Raw genomic sequence first — 24217 nt, 5'->3', positions numbered from 1 at the left:
CATTGTTGAGGAGAATTGTGGCTCAGGTAGAGTTAGTAGTCATCTCTAAGCCGTTAGACAACTGGCAGTGCTTTTTCAAATTCAGCTTTGTGGAGCAGCCCGTGGCTAATAGGACCTGGATTTTTACCCAGTTTATTCTATTTTTGTTTGCTTGTTTGTTTATTTTTGGCTCATTTCCTGCTATTGGCATGAAGGCATTTTCAGTGACCACAACTGTCAGCCTCTGGTAGTGACAGACAGTGTGTGTGGTCTTGTATGTGTGCTCGTTCGGTTCTGCTGCCAGGATGTCTATAGTGTCTGTCTCATGGAGTCTCCGGTCTTTGATTGGTGTCCCAGCGTCCTGTGTTCTTCACCAGAACCCCATGGGCCCTGTGTGTGTGTGTGTGTGTGTGTGTGTGTGAAGGAGGTGGGAGGGGCTTATTTATTTGTTGTTGCACTGCTCCTTGATGTCACTGAAAGAAAGAATTCTTTTTTTTTTTACTTTGAAGAAAGGCAAATCATTATTAGTCTAGGTCTAATCTTTTGTTACAGAGCTTTTCTGCTAGGCCCGTGGTATGTTTAAAAAAAAAAAATCTAGCTTGTCCTATCGTGTTGTGCACCACCTGAGAATCGCAGGACGCTAGTACTGCACATCACAACTGACAGAGTTGTCGTCAGTAGTAGCCATCCCCTGACTCCCACACTCGTACTGAGGATCTGCCTGCACTGCAGGCTTCCAGCACTGACATCTCTAACATTGCCAGAATCTGAAAGGCGTAAACCAAGTGCTTTCCTACTGCTAAAAGTTTTGTTCAGCCCTGTCTTCTGTGTGGAGGGAGGTCAGTCAGTGGTAGTGGCCCTAGTAGAAGTGGCTGACCCTCATCTCTATTGACCAGGCTCTCTCATAGCCCCCCCTCCCCTAAGCAAGCTTGGCACCGTTTCCTGACGTAGTACTAAGTAGCATCCTTCATTAACTGAAGGCAACTGATTTAGCCAAGCAAGTGCTTTTTAATGACACGGATTTCAGAATGTTGACCAATGGAAGGGAGTGGAGGGAGGAGCAGGACCGAGACCGGCCCCGTCTGCAGGAACAGTGCTGTGTCTGCACTGAGGAAGACTACTCATGGGCTCCGTTGTAGCATTTGAAGGGGGAAATTAAAACTCAAGATTACCAGCAGCTTTTCACACACAAGGCCACCAGCCCTGTACAGTTAATACACTCTTGCTCTGCAAACCGTTGTTTTTAAAGATTGCCTTCAGGGGACAGAAGACATCGCTCTGTCCTGAAACTAAGGCAGCCTTTTTCGATATTTTGTCTGTCTCATGCTCTCTCTGTCTTCTCTGAGGTAGTCAGTTTTACATGGCAATTTTCAAGTAGAATAAATTGCGTTTGCACACCTCGTTTAGGTTTGCAGTCGTAGCAAAGTCTATTTTTCCAGTGGGGAGTCCCAGGATCTCACGCTAGACGATATTTAGTCAAACCCAGTAGTGCCCCTGCAGGGATTAAGGGAGTGATCAAGGCAAGCTAAATCGCCAGTATGATGACAGCTTGGGTCATATCTACTAGACTACACAGGACCAGCCTCGGGCTAAACCGTTTGATTATGAACATGGGAAGGGGGGGTTGTATGTTTTCATAACATATTTTTATTGAAACGACGAACAGAAATGAACAAAGGTAAAACGTGTTGTTGGTTTTTTAGCAGCTGGACGTCTCATGTATTTTTGGATGTTTTCTGTATTTGGGTCCTTTTAATTTATATTAAAATATTTGATGATTACATTTCCAGCTTTTTCATTTTAATAACACCTTGATGTCCATAAATAAACTAACATGTTTAAGATCAAGATACTTCTGTACAAACACAACACACATTTATAATACAGGTTAGGTTACATTTGTACATGCCTTTTCACAACCACATGATCCAACTTATTGCACCAAACTGCTTGGTCTGCTATGGAATGACATCAGTATTTTCAGCATCTTAAATAGTTTCAACATTACTGACTCGGCAGTTTTCATCATGGTAGTCCCAATTTTCAGTCTCAGCTGATGTAGGTGAAACCCCCAAGGCCTGCAGTATGAGTATGTGTTCTTCCACATCAACGGAGCAGATAGGGTACACATTTAAGTCTCTATTTGGTTTCATATGCACAACAAAAACCAAGGTGGTATATAATAGCCTTCATGGTTTGGTGAGCAACCTGGATAAATGTACCCAGAGGAAGTGGCAAACCTAATAGAGGAGCTCAACGGCTTCATTCTACCAGAGCCCGTCTACAGAGAGCCTCCCCACTCTATTAATCCCATACAAATCGAGTTTGGCTGCAGTTCACCTAGATGGCGATCGCGGACGAGTCCAAAATACATGGGGTCCTATGGATGCATTGGCTACATTTATTGTTTTCACCTATTTAACAACTGAAACCCTCAGATTTTATATTTTTTGCAAAATGGATATGGATTATCAATCAAAAGTGAAATAATCCGGCAGTCATGTCCTTTCGTTTTCTTACAAGTTGGGTCGTTGTTGCCCATAACACGCTAGCATTGATGCTATGCTATGATCATGCTAATGAATGACGTCATTGACACGTTTGACAGGCTTTTTAGAACAATTAAGTGACTTTAAAAAATATACTACTCAACCAAGTGTATTGTCTTTGCCTCCCCTTTCGAATACACTATTCAAATTATTCGAAAAAAAAAATTATATCCCGACAAAAGTGGATTATGAGGGGTACAGCTCCATAGACCTCCATTCATTCTGGACTCGCCCGCGAGCGCCCCTAGATGCAGTACCACACCGGAAGCGTTGCGAGAGTGAAGGTTCTCCCCTTATTAGACATTCTCTGATTCTACCAAAAAAGTCACAAGGCTCTTTCTGTAAGATTACCACTTCCTGTGAGTCAACTTACCCACGTTGGCTACTTATCTTGAAATACATGCCTGGCTGACTGAATAGGCCCAAGGTTTAGGGTTTTAGGCTACTAGGATGGTCACAGGCAGAATGTGCAAGAAATACAATAGGGAAGCCGCTACAATGACCAATACATTGTGTTTAAGGTTACTCGTTATCTTCTTCTATGGTTGGTGTTGGAGTCTCATTTGAGGACTGCTCAATGACTGGATGCTGTTGACCTTCAGCCAAACTCTCGTTAATTTTTGCCCTGAACTCCTGGCGTGCCTGCCGATTGGATTCCAGCAGCTCGCGTAGCTTGCCGTTTAGCGCATCATTGCGATCTTCAAGGTCATCTAAGCAGTAGTTGATCTGATCCAACATCGTGTTGATAGCGGCGTATTCTGTGGCGAGAGAAGAACGTAACTTAAACTTACCTGACAAAGACAAAGGAATTCTTTGCCGTTCATATCAGGAAAACAATATCTTCGACTGAAACATTGCACTGCACAACACCTTATTTTGGTCAATAAACGGCACAGCATAACGACACATGATGATGGCATAAACGAATGACTATATACAGTCGTTGACATTGGCATGGACAAGAATACAATATTAACGTTACCTTCCTCATTGAAGTCATCGTCGTCCTCAATGATACCATCATCAATTGTTATGTTGGGATCGCCGTTTGGTCCAGACATCTTGGTGTTGTAAGGTGCTTAATAAGCTGCCAAGCTAACGTTAGCCTACTCTACACGGGAAGCGTGAACTGTCTCCTCTCCAATGCAGTGAATAGACTGAACTGGACTGCAATAAAAAAGATCTCGCGCATACTTTGAAATGTGTCCACGGTCTTGGTAAAATGCAGAACTAATGTAACAAAGCAGTAACTACACTAAAAGTCGATCAAGATACGAGTCAAATGACTAAGATTGTTGTCGTCTCATCTGTCAGCTGATCTAGTCAGCAGACACATGAGGACTAAGCAGACCTGTCCAGATATGTGCCTGACCGGAAATGTGAGAATTATTTAGCATTATCAGAGCCCGTCTACGGAGAGCCTTGCCACTCCGTATTAAGTCCCATTGTACCGAATTTTGGATGCAGTTCCACCAGAGTTGCACTGGGGGCGATCGCCATGAGTGCAGAATGAATGGGAGTCAATGGAGCTAGACGGCTAAATTTGTCTCCTTCACCTGATTGTCGTTGACAAATCTCAGATTTGATTGTAGTTTGTATAACTTCAACATGGGTTATAGGTCAAAAGTTAAATGAACGAGTACGTATGTCCTTTTGATTTCTTACAGGTTGGGTCGTTGATGCACATAACACGCTAGCATTGTGCTAATGAATGACGTCATTGACAAATTTTAAAGTCTTTTTAGAACAATTAAGTGACTTTAAAAAATATAATACTCAACCAAGTGTATTTCCTTTGCCTCCCCTTTCGAATACAATACTCAAATTACTTGAAAAAAAATTATATCCCGAGAAAAGTGGATTTTGAGGGGTACAGCTCCATAGACCTCCATGCATTCTGCACTCGTGGACGAGCGCCCTCATGTGGAACCACAGAAGGAACTGCAACCAGTTCAGAAACCGGAAGTTTTCCGAGAGTGGCAGTTCTCCCCTTATTAGACATTCTCTGGCATTATTCACATTTACAAAATTATTTGTAATGACTTACATTTACTTTAGAGGTATTAACCATCTACATTATAGGGTGACCAGACGTCCTCTTTTCCTTGGACATGGAGAGGGGAGGAATCATAGATATTAGAAAGATACCGATAACTTCCACTCTCGGAAAATTTCCGGTTTCTGAACTGGTTTCAGTTCCACGTGAGGGCGCTCGTCCACGAATGCAGAATGAATGGAGGTCTATGGAGCTGTACCCCTCAAAATCCACTTTTCTCGGGATATAATTTTTTGGCAAGTAATTTGAATATTGTATTCGAAAAGGGGAGGCAAAGAAAATACACTTGGTTGAGTATTATATATTTTAAAAGTTACTTAATTGTTCTAAAAAGCCTTTCAAACGTGTCAATGACGTCATTCATTAGCACAATAGAGTGGTGAAGTCCCGCCCCTTCCGTTTGCCATCTTTCAAAAAAATTTGAACGGCAGTCTATGGCGAAAAAGAAATTATTTTCTGGTCCCGGTTGACGTGTGCCTTGAATTACCCATATGATGTTTGTCAATTTTAAAGACAATTTTTCACGTAAAGACATTTGCAGTTTGTTTCGTAACTATTGAATTACAACATTGTGAAAGATCGTAATTCCAACGACTACATTACATTACATTACATTACATTACATTTGGCTGACGCTTTTTAGCCAAAGCGACTAACAACATAGTAAACAGTTTAAGTTTTAGAGCAGTTCTCAACAATTTTAGGACAATTTATAAACATTAGAGTACAGTAAGAATAAGTGCATCAGTGAGTGCTGTTTTTAACAGTTACTTGTCAGTTTGAGACGGCTGGTGAGTGCTAGGATCAGTAAGACTTGTTGTAAGTGTTGCTATGAGAGGAGATGTTCTCTAAAGAGCTGGGTCTTCAGGAGTTTTCTGAAAATGGAGAAGGATGTCTCTGCCCTTGTAGGAGCTGGCAGTGTGTTCCACCAACGAGGAACAACAGATGAGAAAAGTTTTGGATTGGCTTGAGCGCACCGGTGGTAGAGCTAGGCGTCGTTAGTCTGAGGAGCCCAGCGGTCTGGAGGTAGCGTATGTCTGTATGAGGGCATTCAAGTAGGTGGGGAGCAGAACCGAGACTACTTTGTAGGCAAGCGTTAGAGCCTTGAATTTGATGCGGGCCGCCATAGGTAGCCAGTGTAGCTGGATGAGCAGCGGGTAACGCGTGCCCTTTTGGGTTGGTTGTAGACCAGGCGGCGCCCGCGTTCTGGATCATCTGAAGTGGTTTCACTGCGCAGGCTGGGAGACTTGTCAGGAGGGCATTGCAGTAGTCGAGTCGTGAGATGACTATTGCCTGAACCAGAAGTTGGGTAGCATCTTGAGTCAAGTAAGTCCTGATTTTCCATATGTTGTAGAGTGCGAAACGGCAAGACCGGGTGACTGAGGCAACATGATCTGAGAAGTTTAGTTGGTTGTCGAGAACAACTCCTAGATTTTTTGCAGTCCTGGTAGGTGAAACAGACAGGGAGTCAAATTTGATGTTGATGTCGTGACTACAAACCCATCAGTCGCGCTAGTGACGTTAGCTCATTCACAGCCACACTAAATTGTACAAGCATACCAGCAACAGGTCTTAATTGGGCTTTCCTTGCCGAAGAAAATACCATGAGTCAGAGGATTAAACACATCAGGTAAGTTGTATTCATCCATAGACTGTACATTACATACTGTTAAGTGACATAGCAGGCAGCAAGATGCAACCGTTAACTAGCATAACAGCTCTTATCGTTTCATTACGTTGGTGACGTACATCGTTCGAGACGAGAGATGTAGTCCACTGAGTGGATTCGCAACATAACCAACCAACATAACTTTTGAAGTCTATCGAACAACAGTACTTTCTTGACGTGAAAAATTATCTTTTAAATTCACACACATCATATGTGAAATTTGTGGCACAATTCAAACTGGACCAAAAAATAATTGTTATCTCTCCATTAACTCCCCGCTCATAATTTTTTTTGAAGATAGGTCCCATGGACCGGAAGTAGAAGGGGCGGGACTTCACCACTCTATTCACCTTATTCAGCCCCGCCCATTTTTGTAAATTCCACGTTGTCTTTAAACTTCCGGTCGGCTAGCTACGTCTAGTTAGCTTCATTGGGATAACACCATAGGATAACACGGCAGAAGAGGATAGAGAGGCTAACTTGGGAGGAAAACGACAAATGCCATCAGGAGGTCAGATTGCAATATTGTACTTCGCTACCCAAGGTTATTCACCCCTACGGAGTGGGTAGATGATGCGGCAGTGGCCGCTGTATCATATGGAGAAACTTGCAAATCCTTATCTGTTTGGTAACAATGGTAACTAGTCATTACAGTCAGTAACAAAGTCAGTAACAGACACAAAGTCAGTTTTTTCCTAACTTCAGATAGGAAAGCTGTATAACAGAAATGTCTTAAGTCACCAAAATCCTAAATAAACGTTCCTACCCAGATAGCAAACATACACTGGGACGGAACTGGGCCACACCTACCACAACGTCCAGCACGGATCTGCATAATGGACCTGATCCGGCGTCCAAACGCACATCGGTCCAAAATTGGTCTGGATCCGTTTGACGGATCTGGTACCAATAAGGGCTAAGACTGGCCAAGTTCCGTATGGTAGTCTGTGTTACTGACGTGTTCCATCTGTTTATCATATGCAATACGGGTCCGCTTATTGTGTGTGGTACGGACTCGTTTATCAGACATCAGCCGGCTTTATTTGACATGTGATTGGTAATTAGGGCTAATTATCCTGAAAAATCTGTTTGCTACACATTTGCTAACAGGTTCGTTATAGGTTCACCCAGGCTAAAGTTCACAGTAACGTTTTCCCAACAGCTCAACTGATAAACATAAGCTAGGCTACAAACACAAGGGGGGTAAAAAAAACTTTACACATAAGTGTCTTATTATTTTTTTTATTCAACAACCTGGCTGTAGAAGTGCAATCCCAGACAAAGTTTAAGTTGTGTTAATTCCACATTTATTCCTTTTTGCAAATAGGCTAAGTCATAATTACACTCGTTTTTTTTTTATCATCAGTGATCCTGTTAAGCGTTATCACTGTTTTTTTTTTTTTTTCAAAAATAGTTATTGTGATAGCTGTTTTGCTTAAGTTAAGCTAGTTGTTGTTGCTGGAAAATAATAGTAAAGTTATCAATCGCCGGGTTGCTTGTTGTTGTCTCTGAATAAACCAACAGAGATAAAAAAGCAGATACTACCTTGAAAAGTTGGGCTGTCCTAGTCCAACCCCAGGCTGGCAAATCATGTCAAAAGATTGATAGTGAGCAAACCAAAGATCCTTGATTAACATTACTGCTTGGACTTCTGCATGCGTGGCAAGAATATGGGGTTGTTTCATAGCACTGTTAGATCTGACACAAACAACAATTGACTACTTTTACCACTGCTAGGTAATAATAAAAATAACAGAAACGAACATATGATCAATATTGAGCCAACTATATCTTCTTTCCAGCCTTACTGTAGAAATGAAGTGGCCATGGGAACATAGTGCACCCCCATGGTTTCTAAATTTGTGCCATTCCAAAATACCTTTTTTTTTCTTTAGCAGCCAGTTGACAATGAAGTAGGGAAAGGACAGTCAATTTAGAATCAGCACCTTAATTAATATCATTACCACCTGGGTCTGCTGTGAAAAATGGTCCTTCGCTCATATCCATTATCACAGGTTTGGGCCAAATCAGTGTTTTGTATTTTAAACGATCTCCTGACTTCCAGTTGAGTTGCAGAAATTGGACCTGGGACAAATCTGTAAACCGGTGATAAAACAGCATTGCTAGCAGAGCTGAAACCTGTATCGGGAGTAGACCTGGCCCACAGTCAGATACCGTATGTCCGCTACAGGATCCGGCCCAAAGGAAATTGCTATCTGGGTAACTTTAGGATGACCCATAATATATGATGCCAGTCATCTCGATAGAGCTCTGCTATCTCAATGTATCACAATTGATGTACTGCTCAATCGGAAGTTCGGAGACAATGTGGGCAACGCGAGCGCCCATGTTTGCGCGCGGAATAAGGTGAATAGGGAGGGAAAGTAATCTCATCGCCATCTAGTGGTTGCGTTCCTAGAGTTTAGCGGAGTGGATGGGATTTTGTTTTTAGAAAAATAATATCTCGGTGCACATTGGGATCTTAATTTAATGCCTTCCATATGTTAGGCACTGGGGTCACCTCTATTGCTTCAAGTGGTCATACCAGAGAATGTCTAATAGGAAGAGAATTGGCACTGTCTGGTTACTTCCGGTTTCTGGACTGGTTGCAGTTCCTTCTCAGATTCCACTTGAGGGCGCTCGCAGGCGAGTGCAGAATGCATGGAGGTCTATGGAGCTTTACCCCTCAATATCCACTTTTCTCTGGATATAATTTTTTGAGTAGTAATTTGAATGTTGCATTTGCTAGGAGAGGCAAAGAAAATACACACTGTTGATTGTTATATTTTTTGAAGTCACGTAAGTCTTCTAAAAAGCCTTTCAAATATGTCAATGACGTCATTCATTAGCACAATGCTAGCGTGATATGGGCAACAACGACCCAACCTGTAAGAAATGGAAAGGACATAAGTACTGCTCATTCAACTTTAGATCTAAAATCTATCTATAAACTTGAACCTGCATAAACATTTACAATAAAATTCAACCTGCACTCACCCGATCTTCTGGAATTCTAATGGAACTGCAAGCAGGGGAATAGAAGTGCCAAGGCTCTCCGTTATACATTTTTAGGATCAGTTGAATTATTTTGCTGATAAGGAACCATGTGAGACCCCTCTAACTGATCAATACGCCAATTTGCCTGCAACATATTTTTGTAATAACGGAATGTGATGTAAACCAAAGTCCTTTTTAGGCAAGTCCCTTCACTCCCATATACCAACATTTTATGGAATTCTTTGGGTCGAATGGAACTTCACGCAACCAATCTTGCTCGGTCACAATGAGGTGTCTTAATATGATTGGCTCAATGTATTCACATGATTGGCTCAATGTATTTACATGTCGACGCCATATGTGACAACGGCCATATTAGGCGTGACAAACTAGCCCCATGCATTTCTATGGAGTATTTTTGAGTGCTGTGTCTCCACATTAGAAAGTCTCTGTGTAAACCAAGGCGGTGATAACCTTTATGTCAGGATAACTGGTGTTGTGCTTCTACTCACATGAAGAGCTAGCTGTAAGTGTTAAGTGTCAATGCTAACCAGGCTAATAAACAAACCATGCTACCGTGAGTAACGTTGAAGGGTAAAGTCACGTGGCTTCTTTTGTAGTTCGTTTATGAAACAAAAGGAGCAATTTCGATTTTCTTAAATAAGGCAAAATAGGGTCTGACATTTTCACAGTTATAATATTATTACTGTATAGACACTGAAAAATATTTTTGGTGGATAACATCGCTGATTTGGCTTCACAATTTATTTGTTTTAAAATAGGTCTATGGGACTTAACATTGGAGCTGCTCTTCGATAGGAACGCAACCACTTGGGGCGCTGGTTTTCACTTTCCCTCCCTATGCTAGCGTGTTAATATGGGCAACAACGACCCAACCTGTAAGAAATCAAAAGGGCATAAGTACTCATTCATTCAACTTTTGACCTATAAGTAATAATGAATAGAACGCCCCGACAGGGCGAATTGGACCCTGATGCGCCAGCGGAGGGGTCTTGTTTCGCCCTGAAGGGACTTATTTTCCCATAATGACCGGCGTTCTATACATTATCCCGCTTATTATACGGCTACCTGCCAAAACGAAAAAATAAACTCCACGATATGTCTCTTTACACTTATTTGTTACCGTTTCGTCGTGGCTTTTGCTGAGAAACAAATAGTTCGCAACACACGCTGAACTTGAATCAAACATTCTTTAGAACTCAGCTGACTCAGTTCCAATGCAAGTGGAACCGGAATACTTGCGGAAAGTGACCGGAATACTTGCGGAGTGATATGATCAGCAGCACAAAACCCGTTGCCATTGACAGCGGTAATTATATGTTTGCAGCGGTAATTACATGAATTTATTTGACCGTAGAACGTTGGGAAATCCCATTCAAGTCAATGGAGCGTTCTACTAGCATTGTGAAGAGCCGTATAATAACCCATGTTGAACTTATACCAATTACAATCAAATCTGAGATTTCTCAACGACATTTAGCCGTCTAGCTCTATTGACTCCCATTCATTTTGCATTCATGGCCCCCAGTGGAATTCTGGTGGAACTGCAACCAAAATTCGGTACAATAGCCGGCTTCAGACCGTCGAGCCAGGCCAGGGTCATTTGAGGGGGCACCTGGTGATAGTATCCCAGGCTATACAAGCCTCATGACCCTGAGACGTTTGTGTTCAGACTGTTCTGTGTTCAGTGTTCAGTTAGCCTCTCCGCATTACACCTCGACATGCCCTCGCTTGTGAAAACGTCACCAATACCGATGGATGAACTGGAGAAAGGTAAAAATCAATTGTTTAGCTCAAGGGGGGGTGGCAAATGAGTGTAATTCCCCAAATGGTGAATTATCCCTTTAATCTGAACACTAGGTGGCAATGTTGTATAACATTTCACATCTAAATACGGTGAAATCATCAGAATTATGGTATAGAAATGTGAGCTTCACACAATCATTAATGCAAGTAAGGTGCATTATTATGTAATTTATGGGACATTTTTTGTCTTTATTAGACATGATTTTGGCATTTATATGTCAGGACATATTATATATGTCCAAAGACGTGGCCTGTTCATAATTACACATTGGTGGAAAGATTTCACCTCGCACTTTTAATGTTAATGCATCTGGACACAAGGTGGCAATGTTGTATAACATTTCACATCTAAATACGGTAAAATCATTAGAATTATGGTATAGAAATGTGAGCTTCACACAAGCATTAATGCATAAGGTGCATTATTATGTAATCTATAATGGGAAATCAATAGAAATGTTATTTCTTGTTTATTCTCATTTCAAACCACACACATCCATTCCTAGTCACACACACATACACACTCATTTATACTTAAATAGGATACATGTGTGTGCAAACAGTGTGACCTGAACACTATTATGCTTTGCAGTTCCGGATTGGATTTCCTTTCACACTTTGTGTTCCTCTCCGACATCCATCATACATTATTCCTAAAACAGTCCTACCCTTATTCACCAATGCAATACCCATTTAACAACGAGGTGTAGGCTCTGTATCCTGTCTTACCTTGCTTATGAGATCGAGATTCATTGCGGAATGTGCCAGGAATATGGAGTGGTAATTTGATTTGATGGAAATATGTTGTGTACATGACAGCCTGTTTAGGCAAAAGGCATGTGACCAGCGTCAACTGCAACCTATACATTTAGAGGGTATAACAATTTCTCTCCAAATATGACCTGCTCCTAGAGCAGGGCTATTCAACTTCATTACCAAGTGGGCCAGACAGGAAAACCACTGGGTCATCGTGGGCCACTCAAAATACAGTGTTGCTATAATTACTTTTATTGTGGCTGTTATGGACATGCGTTCATGAGTATCCAGCTACATTTAATGAGTTAAATGAAATATATCCACATACACAAAAAAAAAACACTGGATGTGGTGGACATTCCTTTATTCTGAGATACATCAATAGGCTCTCAAAACAATTCCAAACAGACATAAGGTGCTTATAGAGCAGGTCCATATAGATTACTTGTCAAATAAACCAGTAAAACAGTATTAGGTGATGGAACATTCACACCCAACTTCTGTCATAGCTCATATTTTTAAAATAAATCAGTGAAACAGTATCCTGACTAACAAACAGCATTTTAATGCCTGTCATAAATAAAAATTGTTAAATAAACCACAGTGAAACGTTAACTGCTGCCATTGGTCAATTCCTCTGTAGGTTATCTGACAGCCCAGTTTGAGAGGCGCAACCTGCGCAACATTGTTTATTTTTGCTGCCAATCACTGCTGTTGTTTTATTTTATTGATTTGATCTTAGTCATGGAAGCTAGATTTGAAGGCAGGCCGCAGGTAAAATTCAACGGGCCGCATTCGCCCCGCAGGCCAACATTGAATAGCCCTCTCCTAGAGCTTTTGAGATATTGCCACTGCTCCAACACTGAAAAGGCACTGTTAGAATCTTTGGATCAAGCCAGGTTCAACGTAGCATATTCCACTGTCTGCTCACATTGGTGACTGCACCAGAGCAAGCACACTTCGCAGTTCCTCCGGAAGTGAATTCTAGTTTATTTCATCATTTCATGTCAAGGTCTGTTTGCCGTCTTAGGTCCACCCGTCTGACACCGTCAGCCATACCCATGTTGAACAAGCCTATTGATACATACCTGTAGATTCTGCACACCCACTAGTCTGTTCCAGTGTGTGTTTTGTCCGAATGTGAAGGAGCCGTGCCTCATCTCTAAGAGACCAGACTTGGAAGGACCTTGACTTTGAGATGTAGCCTGCTCATGTACATGTTTTTCCTGGGCTGCGATGGACTTTGTCTGGCCTGCCAGTGCCAACCAGCCCAACATTTTGTAAAACTAGAGCACATTTTAGTCAAATGCGTGCTTGACATCAGTGATTCACAGCAGACCCGACTGATTCAGTGCATGATCAATGCTGGGAATCAAACGCTTCTCAAACTCCCAGAGTTTCTTGTCCACGAGCAGCTGGTCTTTGGAGAGGTGTCCTTGCAGGGGGGCCCTGACATGGATGATGCGGCAGACATCGAATGGGACAGTGACAACGGGTCCAAACTGCTTCAGCGTGGTGTGGGCCGAGGTCTGCTCCACTCTCCGGGGGTCAATCAGAAGCTTGGTGGGGTTGAACACGCTCTTCCTGTCCGGCTCTCGGTAGATGTGCTCCAGGATGTTTACACCAGGCACGCGCCTCCACTGAGGCAGACGAAATCGGCCACTGTCTTCAAACTGCGTTTTGGGGAAGATGTGGTTCTCGATCCTGAAGACCCCTGCATTGGGATGTTGCTGCTGCAATGTGTCCATTATCTTCTCCAGTTTACCATGTTTGTAAGGCATAATGATTTCATCAATGTCATTCAGCAGGAGGTACTTTGACTGGTACATATATCTGTATATACATTCATTCAGAGTGGTCAGCTGACCATAATAATGAATGTCACCGTGATGTAAGTCATACTTCCACCCAGTAGAGGGCGTTAGGAACTTGTGTAATGGCCAAGGCACAACTTCCAGCATACCCTCTCTCATGTAATACGTGAGAACTTTCTCAACATCTGAACCACAGCTTGTGTTGTAAATGACAACCCTCTGAACCCCAATCAGTTTGTACACCTCCATGGTCTGTGCAAACTGTAGGGCATTATTGTACCCCCCAAAAAGGTTGGAAATGCATATAGTATATTTGTACCTAAAAGATTCTTTGACTTCCTGGTTTTGGATTGTTAAAAATGTCAAATTGTCAATGGTGTTTCGGTCAGATGTTATGCTGACATATGAGGCTTGCTGTGATGTTGTAGTAGTGCAAAACACGTCTGAAGTGTGAAAAGGAAAGCCAAAGTGGTCGCTATGTATATCTACTTTTGCCTGTGAAGTCGTACACTGACCCAGAGCCCCATTAGCTTTAGCATCAGTATTACCACTGTCATTAGCATCGCCGTTGGCACACAGGACGCAGTAGAGCGGTTGCAGCTCCTGCCTGCAGATGATGCTAATGACCAGGATGGCCCCGCCCAGTCTGTGATCCTTAAAGGCAGACACCATGAGGTGTCTGGAGCCTGGGATGGGGCTGATGGTCTCCATGGGTGCCCGTTGCCATAGTGGTAGTGTAGACTCTGCTGATGGCAGGTCTGTCTGCGGTTCAGGCTCAGCTGAGGGTCTTTCGTTTCTCATCAGGCTCACCAGGTGTATTATGTGCTCCCACCTCAGCATCAGGAGGAGGGTAAACATGGTGATGCCAACCAGCAATGCCAGCTTCCTCTGTATCATGTCTGTTCAGTCCACTGGGATTCAGCATCTACAGTCTACAGAAGGATGACAGCACAACACATAAGGGTCGGATTAGTAATACATATAATAAATAAATAAGGCATAATGTATTGTCCGCCAGTCATTATCAGAAAATAAGTCCCAACAGGGCAGTATGTGGTCCCCTCTTAGACCATGGACTAATAAGATTTTTTTAATTCCTATCAAACAAATTGCAGCTGGTCTGGGAATTCCTATTTAAATCCCAAACCAGCTGCAACACACATAACATAATTCACTGCACTCTTTTGTCACTCTCAGTCTTCATTTCCAAAGGTCTGTTGGCTGTGCAAGAATCTGAACAGCTGTTATATACAATCATTAACTCACTAATCATTAATAAACTACATGTACCGCCGCCCAGTCCAGCACATTTTTTCCACAAAAATAAGTCATGTTTGTCATATTGCGTTCATTTCCTACTTTGTTCCTTTTTTGTGTGTTTGTAATTGAGTGTGTGCAGAGTGTGTGGTTGTTTTTGTGTATATGTGTGCTTCTGTGTGTGTTCATTGAGTGTGTGTGCCTGCATGTAAGTTAGTTGTTTTTGTGTGTGTTTGTGTGTAGGTGTGTTTGTATGTGTGGGTGCGTGTGTGTGAAGGTGTGTGTGTGTGTATGTGTGTTTATGTGTTTGTGTGCGTGTTTGTGCGTGTCGTGTGTGTGCATGTATGTGTGTGTGCAAGTGTAGTGTTACAATTATGCATACAAAACTGGTTCCTTCCTTCAAAATACTGTAGGGGACTAGTGAATCACCATCATTTAACAATGTTAACAAAATCAAATGTAAAGTGTATATATATCGCCACCAACTGGTGCACCTATGCAGCCATTGTGAGACACACTTTCAGTGACTGAAACAAACTCTCTCTACACAGGAAAACCACAGGTGGTCCCCACCGTGTCTCCTATAGCTTTACTCTGGCTGACTGTCTGATCAATGTCACGTATGCTTTTGGTTTGCACGTAGCTGCTACATTAGACTAGCCTACATTCGCTTCCTGACAGGTCACGTAGGCTACATCATTCTCAGAAACTGTTTAAATTTGAGTAGGCTACAGTGACATTGTCATCTCTCATGGCTCTTCTGCTGCTACCTGTCTAGCCACAACAAAAGCCGTGATATCTGTGGGGTATAGGCTACTACGAAGCACGTTAGACATATCTAGGCATGTAGACATATCGAGGCTTGACAAAGCCTTGACTCAGGGGTATACGTTAAGTGATACTACGATTGCAGTTATGTGATATATTTGTCAAACTAGGCTTTCAGCTCAGATCTGTAAGCGTTCTCGGTGTTGGGATGACTTTGGCCAATCGTATAACGTGGAGACGCACAAGACCGCCTCTATTTAAAAACAATTACTTCCGCATTCATGAGCGATAGCTTAATCTACACTGCGGTCATTTTTTGTGTCTAACCTATAACATCAAATAAATCAATTGTCATCAGTTGTATGGGATGCACGTCCATAGTGGGATATTTGCACGCACAGCACTATTAAAGCGCATTCGAGATCCAAAGTGTTAGTAGAGGCGGAGCTCCACCTGTAAGATATATGACAGAATCCTACATGTGAGAACTTCATTTTTAAGACAATTGATTGGTCAGTGTGCGGTAGATTACACGATTTAAGCTATAACATAACCTCCTCCCGACCAGGTTTGGTTGACAGCTACCATGGTGATATAGCGACACTAAAACAGATCCACTTTCGTGTCACAGCATAGCCTGGCTTTGAGCGCAACATACCTCGCAAACCCACTAATCGAGATTCGTAGTAGGCTACACCCCACAGGAAATGGGATATCTGTCAAAACAAGATAGCATACACGCTAGGCGTCGTGACTCAGTGGCTCTAACGATAAGTGCATTCTCTGTTGGGATAGTGATGACCGACAAACCGAGAGGGATAAATGGCAGCAGCAAGGTTTCCCAACGTATTATACTGATATGTCGGATTTGCACTGAGTTGATTCTCAATAATACGGAACAATATGCGTTTCTGTCAGGCCATTTCACAAGATGGGGATGCTGTGTAAATCAACTTCCTGTGGAACAGCACAGTCCCATAGACAGCAAAAGAAAAGTCCACAGGAAAGACAAAAGCAGGAAGACATTTTACCCTGCCAATTAAGGCATCATTAACATCAACAAGGCCGGACACCTGGGGCCTGTACTACGAAGGGAGCTTAACCTACCCAGATGTAACCCAGGGTTACTTTGTTAAACCGGGGTTGACAAAACCTGGTTATCTTAAGTGGTGTTACAGTTTTTTTCAATCGCTAAAAAGCGCTTACCCATACTTCAGATAGTTTTTCTAAACTCTTAACACAGACTCACACCTACAAAACACAATTGGCCAAATGGATAATTGTCTTCTCAAAAACACATGTTGTTAAATATATACTAACTCTTCATTTCAAAACAGAACACATCTTTCTCTGCACACACTAACTTTACCAAAACACTGGAAATCTAACTCAAAATGAAATTATTCTGTCAAAGAATAACACTTGTTTTCACTTCACAAGGTACATGCAGTCAATCAAAGTACACCAGGTTCCAAAATACTGGCTATTGTTAACATTACAAAAACGGCATAGACTTTTATGTTTTAGTTTTACAGGTATTTGCATGCAAAACATGCTATCCACCGTTTTTACAAATTCTTGGTTGGGAAGTGTATGTTCACATTCAAAAGAATTCCAGTAAAAAGCAAGTCAGTTTTTTTCCCTTTATTGTTTACTACAGGAGGTACAGTAGAAATACTGTTTACAGTATGATAAAACAGAAAAAGATTTACAGTATTGCTTACAGTGAACAAAATATCCATGAAACACACGAGCATTCTGAACAAAAAACAACAGCAAAAAGCCCAGATACAGTAAAAAAAAGGGGGGGGGGGGGTTCTATAAAAAAGCACATAATTACTGTATCTAATATCTGCGATCTTCAGAGTTAGGCCACATGTTTTCATCAACATTGCATTTAAAATTATCCAAGGCGATGCACCTGGGATAAAACCATTTGGCAGCAGAAGAGGTTTTTATACTGTATCTAAGGTTTGGAATATTGTGTTTGCTATTGTGGGATGTTGTGTGTTAACATTTGTAAATACTACAAAAACAATCCATAGTTTTGTTGGGAGGTATAGCTTGTCTGTTAAGAAAATGTAAGCATTGTGGAAATGTGTTCACTGACTGCATATTGTGTGAAAACAACATGATATGTGTGAATGGTATGGCCACAAAAGACATGCTGTGCTAATTGTGTTTAGAGTTTTGAAAATGTGACAACTGGTTAGACAAACGCTTTTTAGCATCTGAAAAAAACTGTAATTGGTAGTACGACACTGATTATGAAGTTGATTTGTTGAGCCAGGGTTAACCTAATTGGAGTTTGTGCGCGTTCACATAAAAGGGGCGGGTCACCTTATTTTACGGATGAGGAATGCACAATTATTATGACAAGTTATGAGGAATCAGGGTGCATTCAGGGCACTTCGGAATGACAAGGACCGCCCCCATGGCTACTTTGTTTTTCCGACAGCAAGTGTTCATGTGCTTTGCCGTCGGAATGTGTGACAAACACGGATGCCACAACAAAGGTTAAAACATACACTCACTAATCCAAACAAACAACTGTATTTGCTTAAAATATAGTGTAAGACGCTCGTGAAAGAAAGATATGCAGCTTTCAAGTGACAAAAACGGCAAATTCCCAAGTTCACATTAAAACTGGACATGAAAGGCCACATGGACTACAAACGAACTACAACGTGACGCCAAAAGTGATGACGAGCCCCTAACTGGGCAACTCTGTTAGCAAAATCTAGCCCCAGTTTCCGACCTCTGACTCACATTACGTGACATGAATGACGCGGAATGATGATGTTTTCACTCGGAGAAAGGTTTTTCCGAAGCCCATGAACGCTAGGTTAAAACCCACTCTACGACAAAAATCAAATACGTCAGCAGTGAACAAAGCAAGGCAAGAATGTTGGCAACGTATTGCAGATCCACATGTTCTTCACATATGGTTAGCGTAAATGCCTAAAAAAATAATAAAGTTTTTGATTTCCACATGTTCTTCACATATGTGTTATTGAATATTTAAGAGGATTAATGCCTAACCATTGCCAAACGCACATGAATGTAAAACACAAACACATGAAATGAGTTGAAATAATTAAATTAAGGCCTAGTATGCCTATTTTGAGTTTGTCTTTGACTACTGAAGGCACCAGAGTGTTTTACAGCAGGGGTTGCCATTACAAATAATAGTGGAAGGCCGATTATGGATGGAAGGGGTTGAGGGAGGCATTCTGGTGCTGTGGAAATGTGTAGCCTTTATGTGCAGGGTACAGTAATATGACATTCAATTCAACAAGTTTGTTAAAATTGTGATTTTAATTTATTAGGCCTAGGCTATGTCCGATTTATTTTAGGCTATTCTTGCTCAGATGTTCAGCATACTGTAGGCTAGGCTAGGCCTATGTCCGATTTATTTTCGGACATCCAGTATTCTTGCTCAGATGTTCAGCCTCACCGATTAGATGGAATACATGAATGTCCACGTAAGGGCATTGCTATGACGGGCGGCATTAGAGCCTAGATCATCTGACAAAGATAACGAATTCCCTTGGCTGACAATCTATATCTTCATATATATATATATATATATATATATGGCGGTCTCTAAAACCCCTCGAAGAGAGCACCTCACGATTTGCGCTCCGATGGCGTAAGGATCATCCAGGTACGCCGACATTGTCTCGAATTGTTAGTGGAGGGGTGGTACTTATAAAGGGTGTGTTTAACGGAAACCTCGGGTTAACCAAGAACATAACCTGCTCGGAGCAGGTTTGAGATGCAGCGTAAATTGCCATGGCAGCATACCTAGGTTAAAACATATCCACCTTTCGTAGTATGGGTTAATCGGGAAGTTATGCCACACGTGCTCAAGTTACTCTCGAAGTTACCCAGATAAGCCAGTAACCCCTCTTCGTAATACAGGCCCCTGGACACTGTGAAATAGGCTTAGTAAGGCGTGCAAAATCATGATGTCAATCATCACTGATTTGTCTCTGAACGCGATCAAACAGTTTAGGAGCAATTAATTAAACTATTTAGTTATTCACATTAGCCTGTGCTATACTGATAAAGTATGCCTATTTGCTTCCCCTTTTGTCGGGTCTAGCAGGCTAGGTCAAGATTGCAAAGACTTTTGACTGTGTAAAGAAATAGGTCTTTATTTTAAAACGTTTCCAACTGTTTATTACTTGAAAGCAAGATGGCGATTGTCACAAACGTTTACCTCTTTTTAGGAGAAATTTTAAGCTGACAGGCAATTGTTACCATTCTATTAAACCAACGTTCACCGACAAGCGATCAGGGAGCGGTTCTTCTTCCTACTCGAATACTAGGATCAAGCACATGAAGTTGTATCTCCGTAGACATTTTGTGCAACAGTTTTGACTTCGAGTTTTAGCCAGGTTTTAGAACTGTAAAGTTGAATATGGAGCATAGCACAGGCAGAATCGGATGAGGGCGCACTGGAGGAAGCGTCACAGTACTGTTAGCCAATCAGAGGTGAATTCATTAGCATGTCATTAATATTCATGACTAGAGGCGAAAATCCAGTCGTTCCTCCCGCCCACCTTCCCCACCAAACTAGAACAGCATGAAACAGGCGCAGGACAGCATTTTTTTTCACCAAACCGGCTCACAGGGCATTCATCAATACTACAGACCACTGCAAAATTAATGAAAAAACTATGAGATGAGACCTTTAAGAGTAAACTCAACCAAATATAAGGGAAAATGTTATTTATCCTTCTAGACTACTTTATTTGCCTTTTTGGACAGTAAAAAAATAGAAAAAAATAGGCTACTCTCCAATCTTCTTGAGGGGGTTCATAGTCCTCAATGACACCTGAGAACCCTGAAGACAAGTTTCAAAATATGCCAAAGTTTTATTTATTTAGCGTTTATTTTCTACTCACATTCGCCGGAAAAGACCCATTTTAGGATCTACAATGATAGGCTAACTCCTCTCCTAGTTACTCCACTGGCTCCCTATAGTGACCAGAATTACAGTAGGCCTATATGTAAATCTGGATCTGCTCCCTGCTATCTTGATTCAGTGAGCAATGTGTAGGCAACATCCCCAACCAGAGTGCGAATTACCCCACCATAATTGGGGGGTACTGCTCCTTCACTTCTTCTGACCATCATGGTCTATTACCATATCAATCCCCATCGTGATCGCCAAGTGCAACGTGTTGTGCAACACACGGTCATGCGACAAACTGATAATCAGTAGGCTACAGAATATCTCATCGTTCTTATACTGTATATCCAAAGAGAACTGTTTTGATCAACTCTGCCCTCATCGTGTCGTCTCCCTGCGGCCTGCTCACGGCTTTTATCCTGTGCCTCTCCTGTCTGCTGGGTACCCCTTTCCTTAACACATATGAACAGTGTATAAAACCTAACTGCACCTACACTTTTAATGTAATTGTTTGTAGATCTTAGTGTTAATATTTCCTGCTTACTCTTTTAGCACCAAAAAAGTGCCTGATGTCTGTGTGCCCTTTCCTTTTCCTCATAGTGTCTCTTTGAATAAAATAAAATAGTTTCATTAAGGGTTCTCAGATGAAACTACATTTATCAAACTAAAAATATGAAATAATATAATGTAAAAACAATACCAACCAATTAAAAACAAATTCAAATACTAGCAGATATTTAGCCTAGGCTACTTGAGTCTTTTTATGTTTCCACAGGTTTCACTGATATTATAGGCTTAGCTACATCAGACCCTCTTGTGCATACCGGTAATATAAAAACACAGGATTTGTGCCAAACTAATTTCAAAAGGGCACAATCATTTATTCAAGATATAATAAGAATGGACACCTAGGCTATGGAGTTCATCTTGGAAATGACAATTGATTTTACCTCACCACAATGTAGGCTAAAGGTTTATTTAAATAGAGAATTACCTTGCTAACTAACCTTGGTAACTAACCAAGGTCCACTTTACTAGCCTCAGTGGGTAAGTAAGTAGCAGGTAAGTAGCCAGTAATTCAATGTATGAAGACGAGGTGACATGAGCTATGAAAGAACAAACACGTTTATAAATGAAGGTTGTAAAATAACACATTTTCAACAAGCTAGACGTCAGTTAGCAACTTACATTGACCCATGCACGTCAGCAGCAAACCGAATTTTGCCTACTGGAGGAATTTACCTAGCGTTTTGTCATTCAATGTTGACACTTGCTCAGTTGCTTCTAGCGCCACGGTGGTTAAAAATGGTACGGTCCACAATAGGGGTTTCTGAAATCGCTTTACATTAAAATGTTCCTACAGTGAAAATAGGAGTTGACTTGTATTGTAACTGTAATGATATTTTTCACAATATCAGAAAAATTATCTGACCCCCCCAAAGAGACAGAAATATCAATTTTGGGGGGTCAGATAATTTTTCTGATATTGTGAAAAAATATCATTACAGTTACAATACAAGTCAACTCCTATTTTCAGCAGTACTGGGTCTTTATTTGGGGGTATAGTACCCCTGTAATTCGAACTATGTCCCCAACCGTTGCGGTCTTCAGATGAGCGTCTGTTGTGTCGACCAGCCATAAACGCTAGGTCAAATTCAAGATCTTTTCCTCAGTGGTTCCATGTTGGCAGCATGTTGGTGGAATGAGTTGCCCAGTGCTCTCCGTTCACTGTGATAGTTTTGGGTCTTTCAAGAGGGCTCTAAAGGCAATTCTGTTCAACATGCACTTTAGCGTTTCTTGTGTTATGGTTTAGGCTTTAGTAGGCTAATTGTTTATTTTCATTAGGCTATTAATTGAATTAACATCGTTGCTTATGATATTCTTCTTAATAGTCTTACCAACTTTTTAAATTGTTTAGCCTACTGTGAAATTTAACTGTAGCCTATTTATATGTCGCTTTGGACAAAAGCGTCTGCCAAATCCCATAACCATAACCATATGGCTCTATGGAAACCAATTGACGGAAATCCATTTTAGCGAGATGGAAGTAATATTTACAGTACATATTAAAAGCATATTTACAGTCGCATTTATTAGTCACATTGTCTCAAATTTTAGTCGCAAAATGCGATCATTGGTCGCAGTCTGGAGCCATGCATTTCCTTCACATAGGCTACTCTAACCTTTAACTCTGTTACATGGAAATCCTGGCGTAGGATATTAAGAATCACACGTGTGGGTTTTAGATTTGGTGACTTTCTCTGCGTTCTTTTGTTGTATATTAGCATCTCTTATAGCACAATTTCCCTGATCCTCCTCACCACCAGCTGCTGATATAGAGACGTTCTCAGATATAACTGTCAGGAGAAGTAGGCTACTTCAGTTTGTATTATATGGTGTTAGGAGTATGTGGAAGCTGTGTTTGCACCAGAGCTCTGCCTGCTCTCCTGCATTATGTTACGTCTTACATTAAAGGAGCATTAACCTCACACATTCTTCATATGCGTCACACATCTATTATTATTATTATTCTAACTATTAAACGTCCACCATCATTATGAACTATCATGGATTTTAAATCACATCACAAAAAAGAATAATTGTCAACTTGTTTTCATGTTCATTCTGAATGCTGTTCATGTCGTGGTTATTTCAATCCTCAAATAAATGTGTGTGTGCGTGCGTGCGTTTTGGTGGGAAGTCCCCAAAGTGCTAATAAAATCATCAGCTGTGTCTGAGTGGGAGGCTCAGTTTAGCCGATTTAGTCAAGCATAAAGCTATCCTCATTTTTGATAAAGCAGAAATATAAATAGATAACATCAAATATCTCGAGTTGTGATATTGGTATGTTTTTAAGGTCTTTGCCCTATAAATCTAAGTGTCAAAGTAAAATATTCATAATAAGGAATTAATATTGCCTTTAAGTCCAGACAGATAGATTATAATTGTGACTTTTTTTTCTTAATCTAAATCAGATGAAAATACTCTAAAAAAGTATTTTTTATCTCGTCAGATATGAGTAATGTTCATTTTAGAGTGCATTATAAGTACACAGTAGGCTACTCTCGCATGCTGAGAACCACTCACCTCGGCCACTGGACACAAATCTCCTTTCCTGGATCGGAGGTTGTCCAACTCCTTCCCTGTACTACGAAGCGAGGTTACTGGCTTATCTGGGTAACTTCGAGAGTAACTTGATCACGTGTGGCGTAACTTCCGATTAATCCGTAGGCTACTACGAAAGGTGGATATGTTTCAACCGAGGTATGCTGCCATGACAATTTACGCTGCATCTCAAACCTGCTCCGAGCAGGTTATGTTCTTGGTTAACCCGAGGTTTCCGTTAACCACACCCTTTATAAGTACCACCCCTCCACTAACAATTCGAGACAATGTCGGCGTACCTGGATGATCCATACGACATTGGAGCGTAAATCGTAAGGGGCTCTCTTCGCAGGGCGAGGGGTTTTAGAGACCGCCATATTTAGACTGTATATATATATACAAGACAGGGGGGAGAGAGAGGGGTGGTGCGTGTGTGCCTGAGCGCATCCAAGACAGAGAGCATCCTGATTGGCCTGTTTCGCTAAATAAACCAATCAGTTGTCAGTGTATAGGCGGGCT

General features: G+C 41.4%; 2 protein-coding genes across 3 annotated transcripts; both read right to left on the bottom strand.

Moving 5' to 3' along the window:
* Positions 1 to 2716: 2716 nt before the first annotated feature.
* bbln (bublin coiled coil protein) lies at positions 2717 to 3947 on the bottom strand. Its single transcript, XM_048259542.1, has 2 exons — positions 3511 to 3947; positions 2717 to 3286 (listed from the first exon to the last, which is right to left on the bottom strand). Exons 1-2 carry the CDS (start codon positions 3587 to 3589, stop codon positions 3051 to 3053), a joined length of 315 nt encoding a protein of 104 aa, XP_048115499.1. The 5' UTR covers positions 3590 to 3947; the 3' UTR covers positions 2717 to 3050.
* An 8244-nt stretch (positions 3948 to 12191) lies between these two features.
* LOC125304735 lies at positions 12192 to 23775 on the bottom strand. 2 transcript variants are annotated; one of them, XM_048259231.1, is made up of 2 exons: positions 23681 to 23775; positions 12192 to 14579 (listed from the first exon to the last, which is right to left on the bottom strand). In XM_048259231.1, the coding sequence occupies exon 2, from the start codon at positions 14542 to 14544 to the stop codon at positions 13162 to 13164; it is 1383 nt and encodes a 460-aa protein (XP_048115188.1). In that variant the 5' UTR covers positions 14545 to 14579; positions 23681 to 23775; the 3' UTR covers positions 12192 to 13161. The 2 variants fall into 2 exon arrangements, with proteins under 2 accessions (XP_048115188.1, XP_048115189.1); XM_048259232.1 differs by lacking the exon at positions 23681 to 23775 and adding an exon at positions 19130 to 19165.
* Between the last annotated feature and the right edge of the window lie 442 nt (positions 23776 to 24217).

This window comes from Alosa alosa, chromosome 12, assembly GCF_017589495.1.
Source record: "Alosa alosa isolate M-15738 ecotype Scorff River chromosome 12, AALO_Geno_1.1, whole genome shotgun sequence".
NCBI classification, from domain to species: domain Eukaryota; kingdom Metazoa; phylum Chordata; class Actinopteri; order Clupeiformes; family Clupeidae; genus Alosa; species Alosa alosa.
This window is presented reverse-complemented; position numbering and strand designations above follow the sequence as displayed.

Coding starts and splice junctions, on each gene's coding strand:
- LOC125304735 (XM_048259231.1), bottom strand. CDS start 14,544: ATGATACAGAGGAAGCTGGCATTGCTGGTTGGCATCACCATGTTTACC.
- bbln (XM_048259542.1), bottom strand. CDS start 3,589: ATGTCTGGACCAAACGGCGATCCCAACATAACAATTGATGATGGTATC. Junction 3,287..3,510: donor CGATGACTTCAATGAGGAAG/GTAACGTTAATA, acceptor CTCTCGCCACAG/AATACGCCGCTATCAACACG.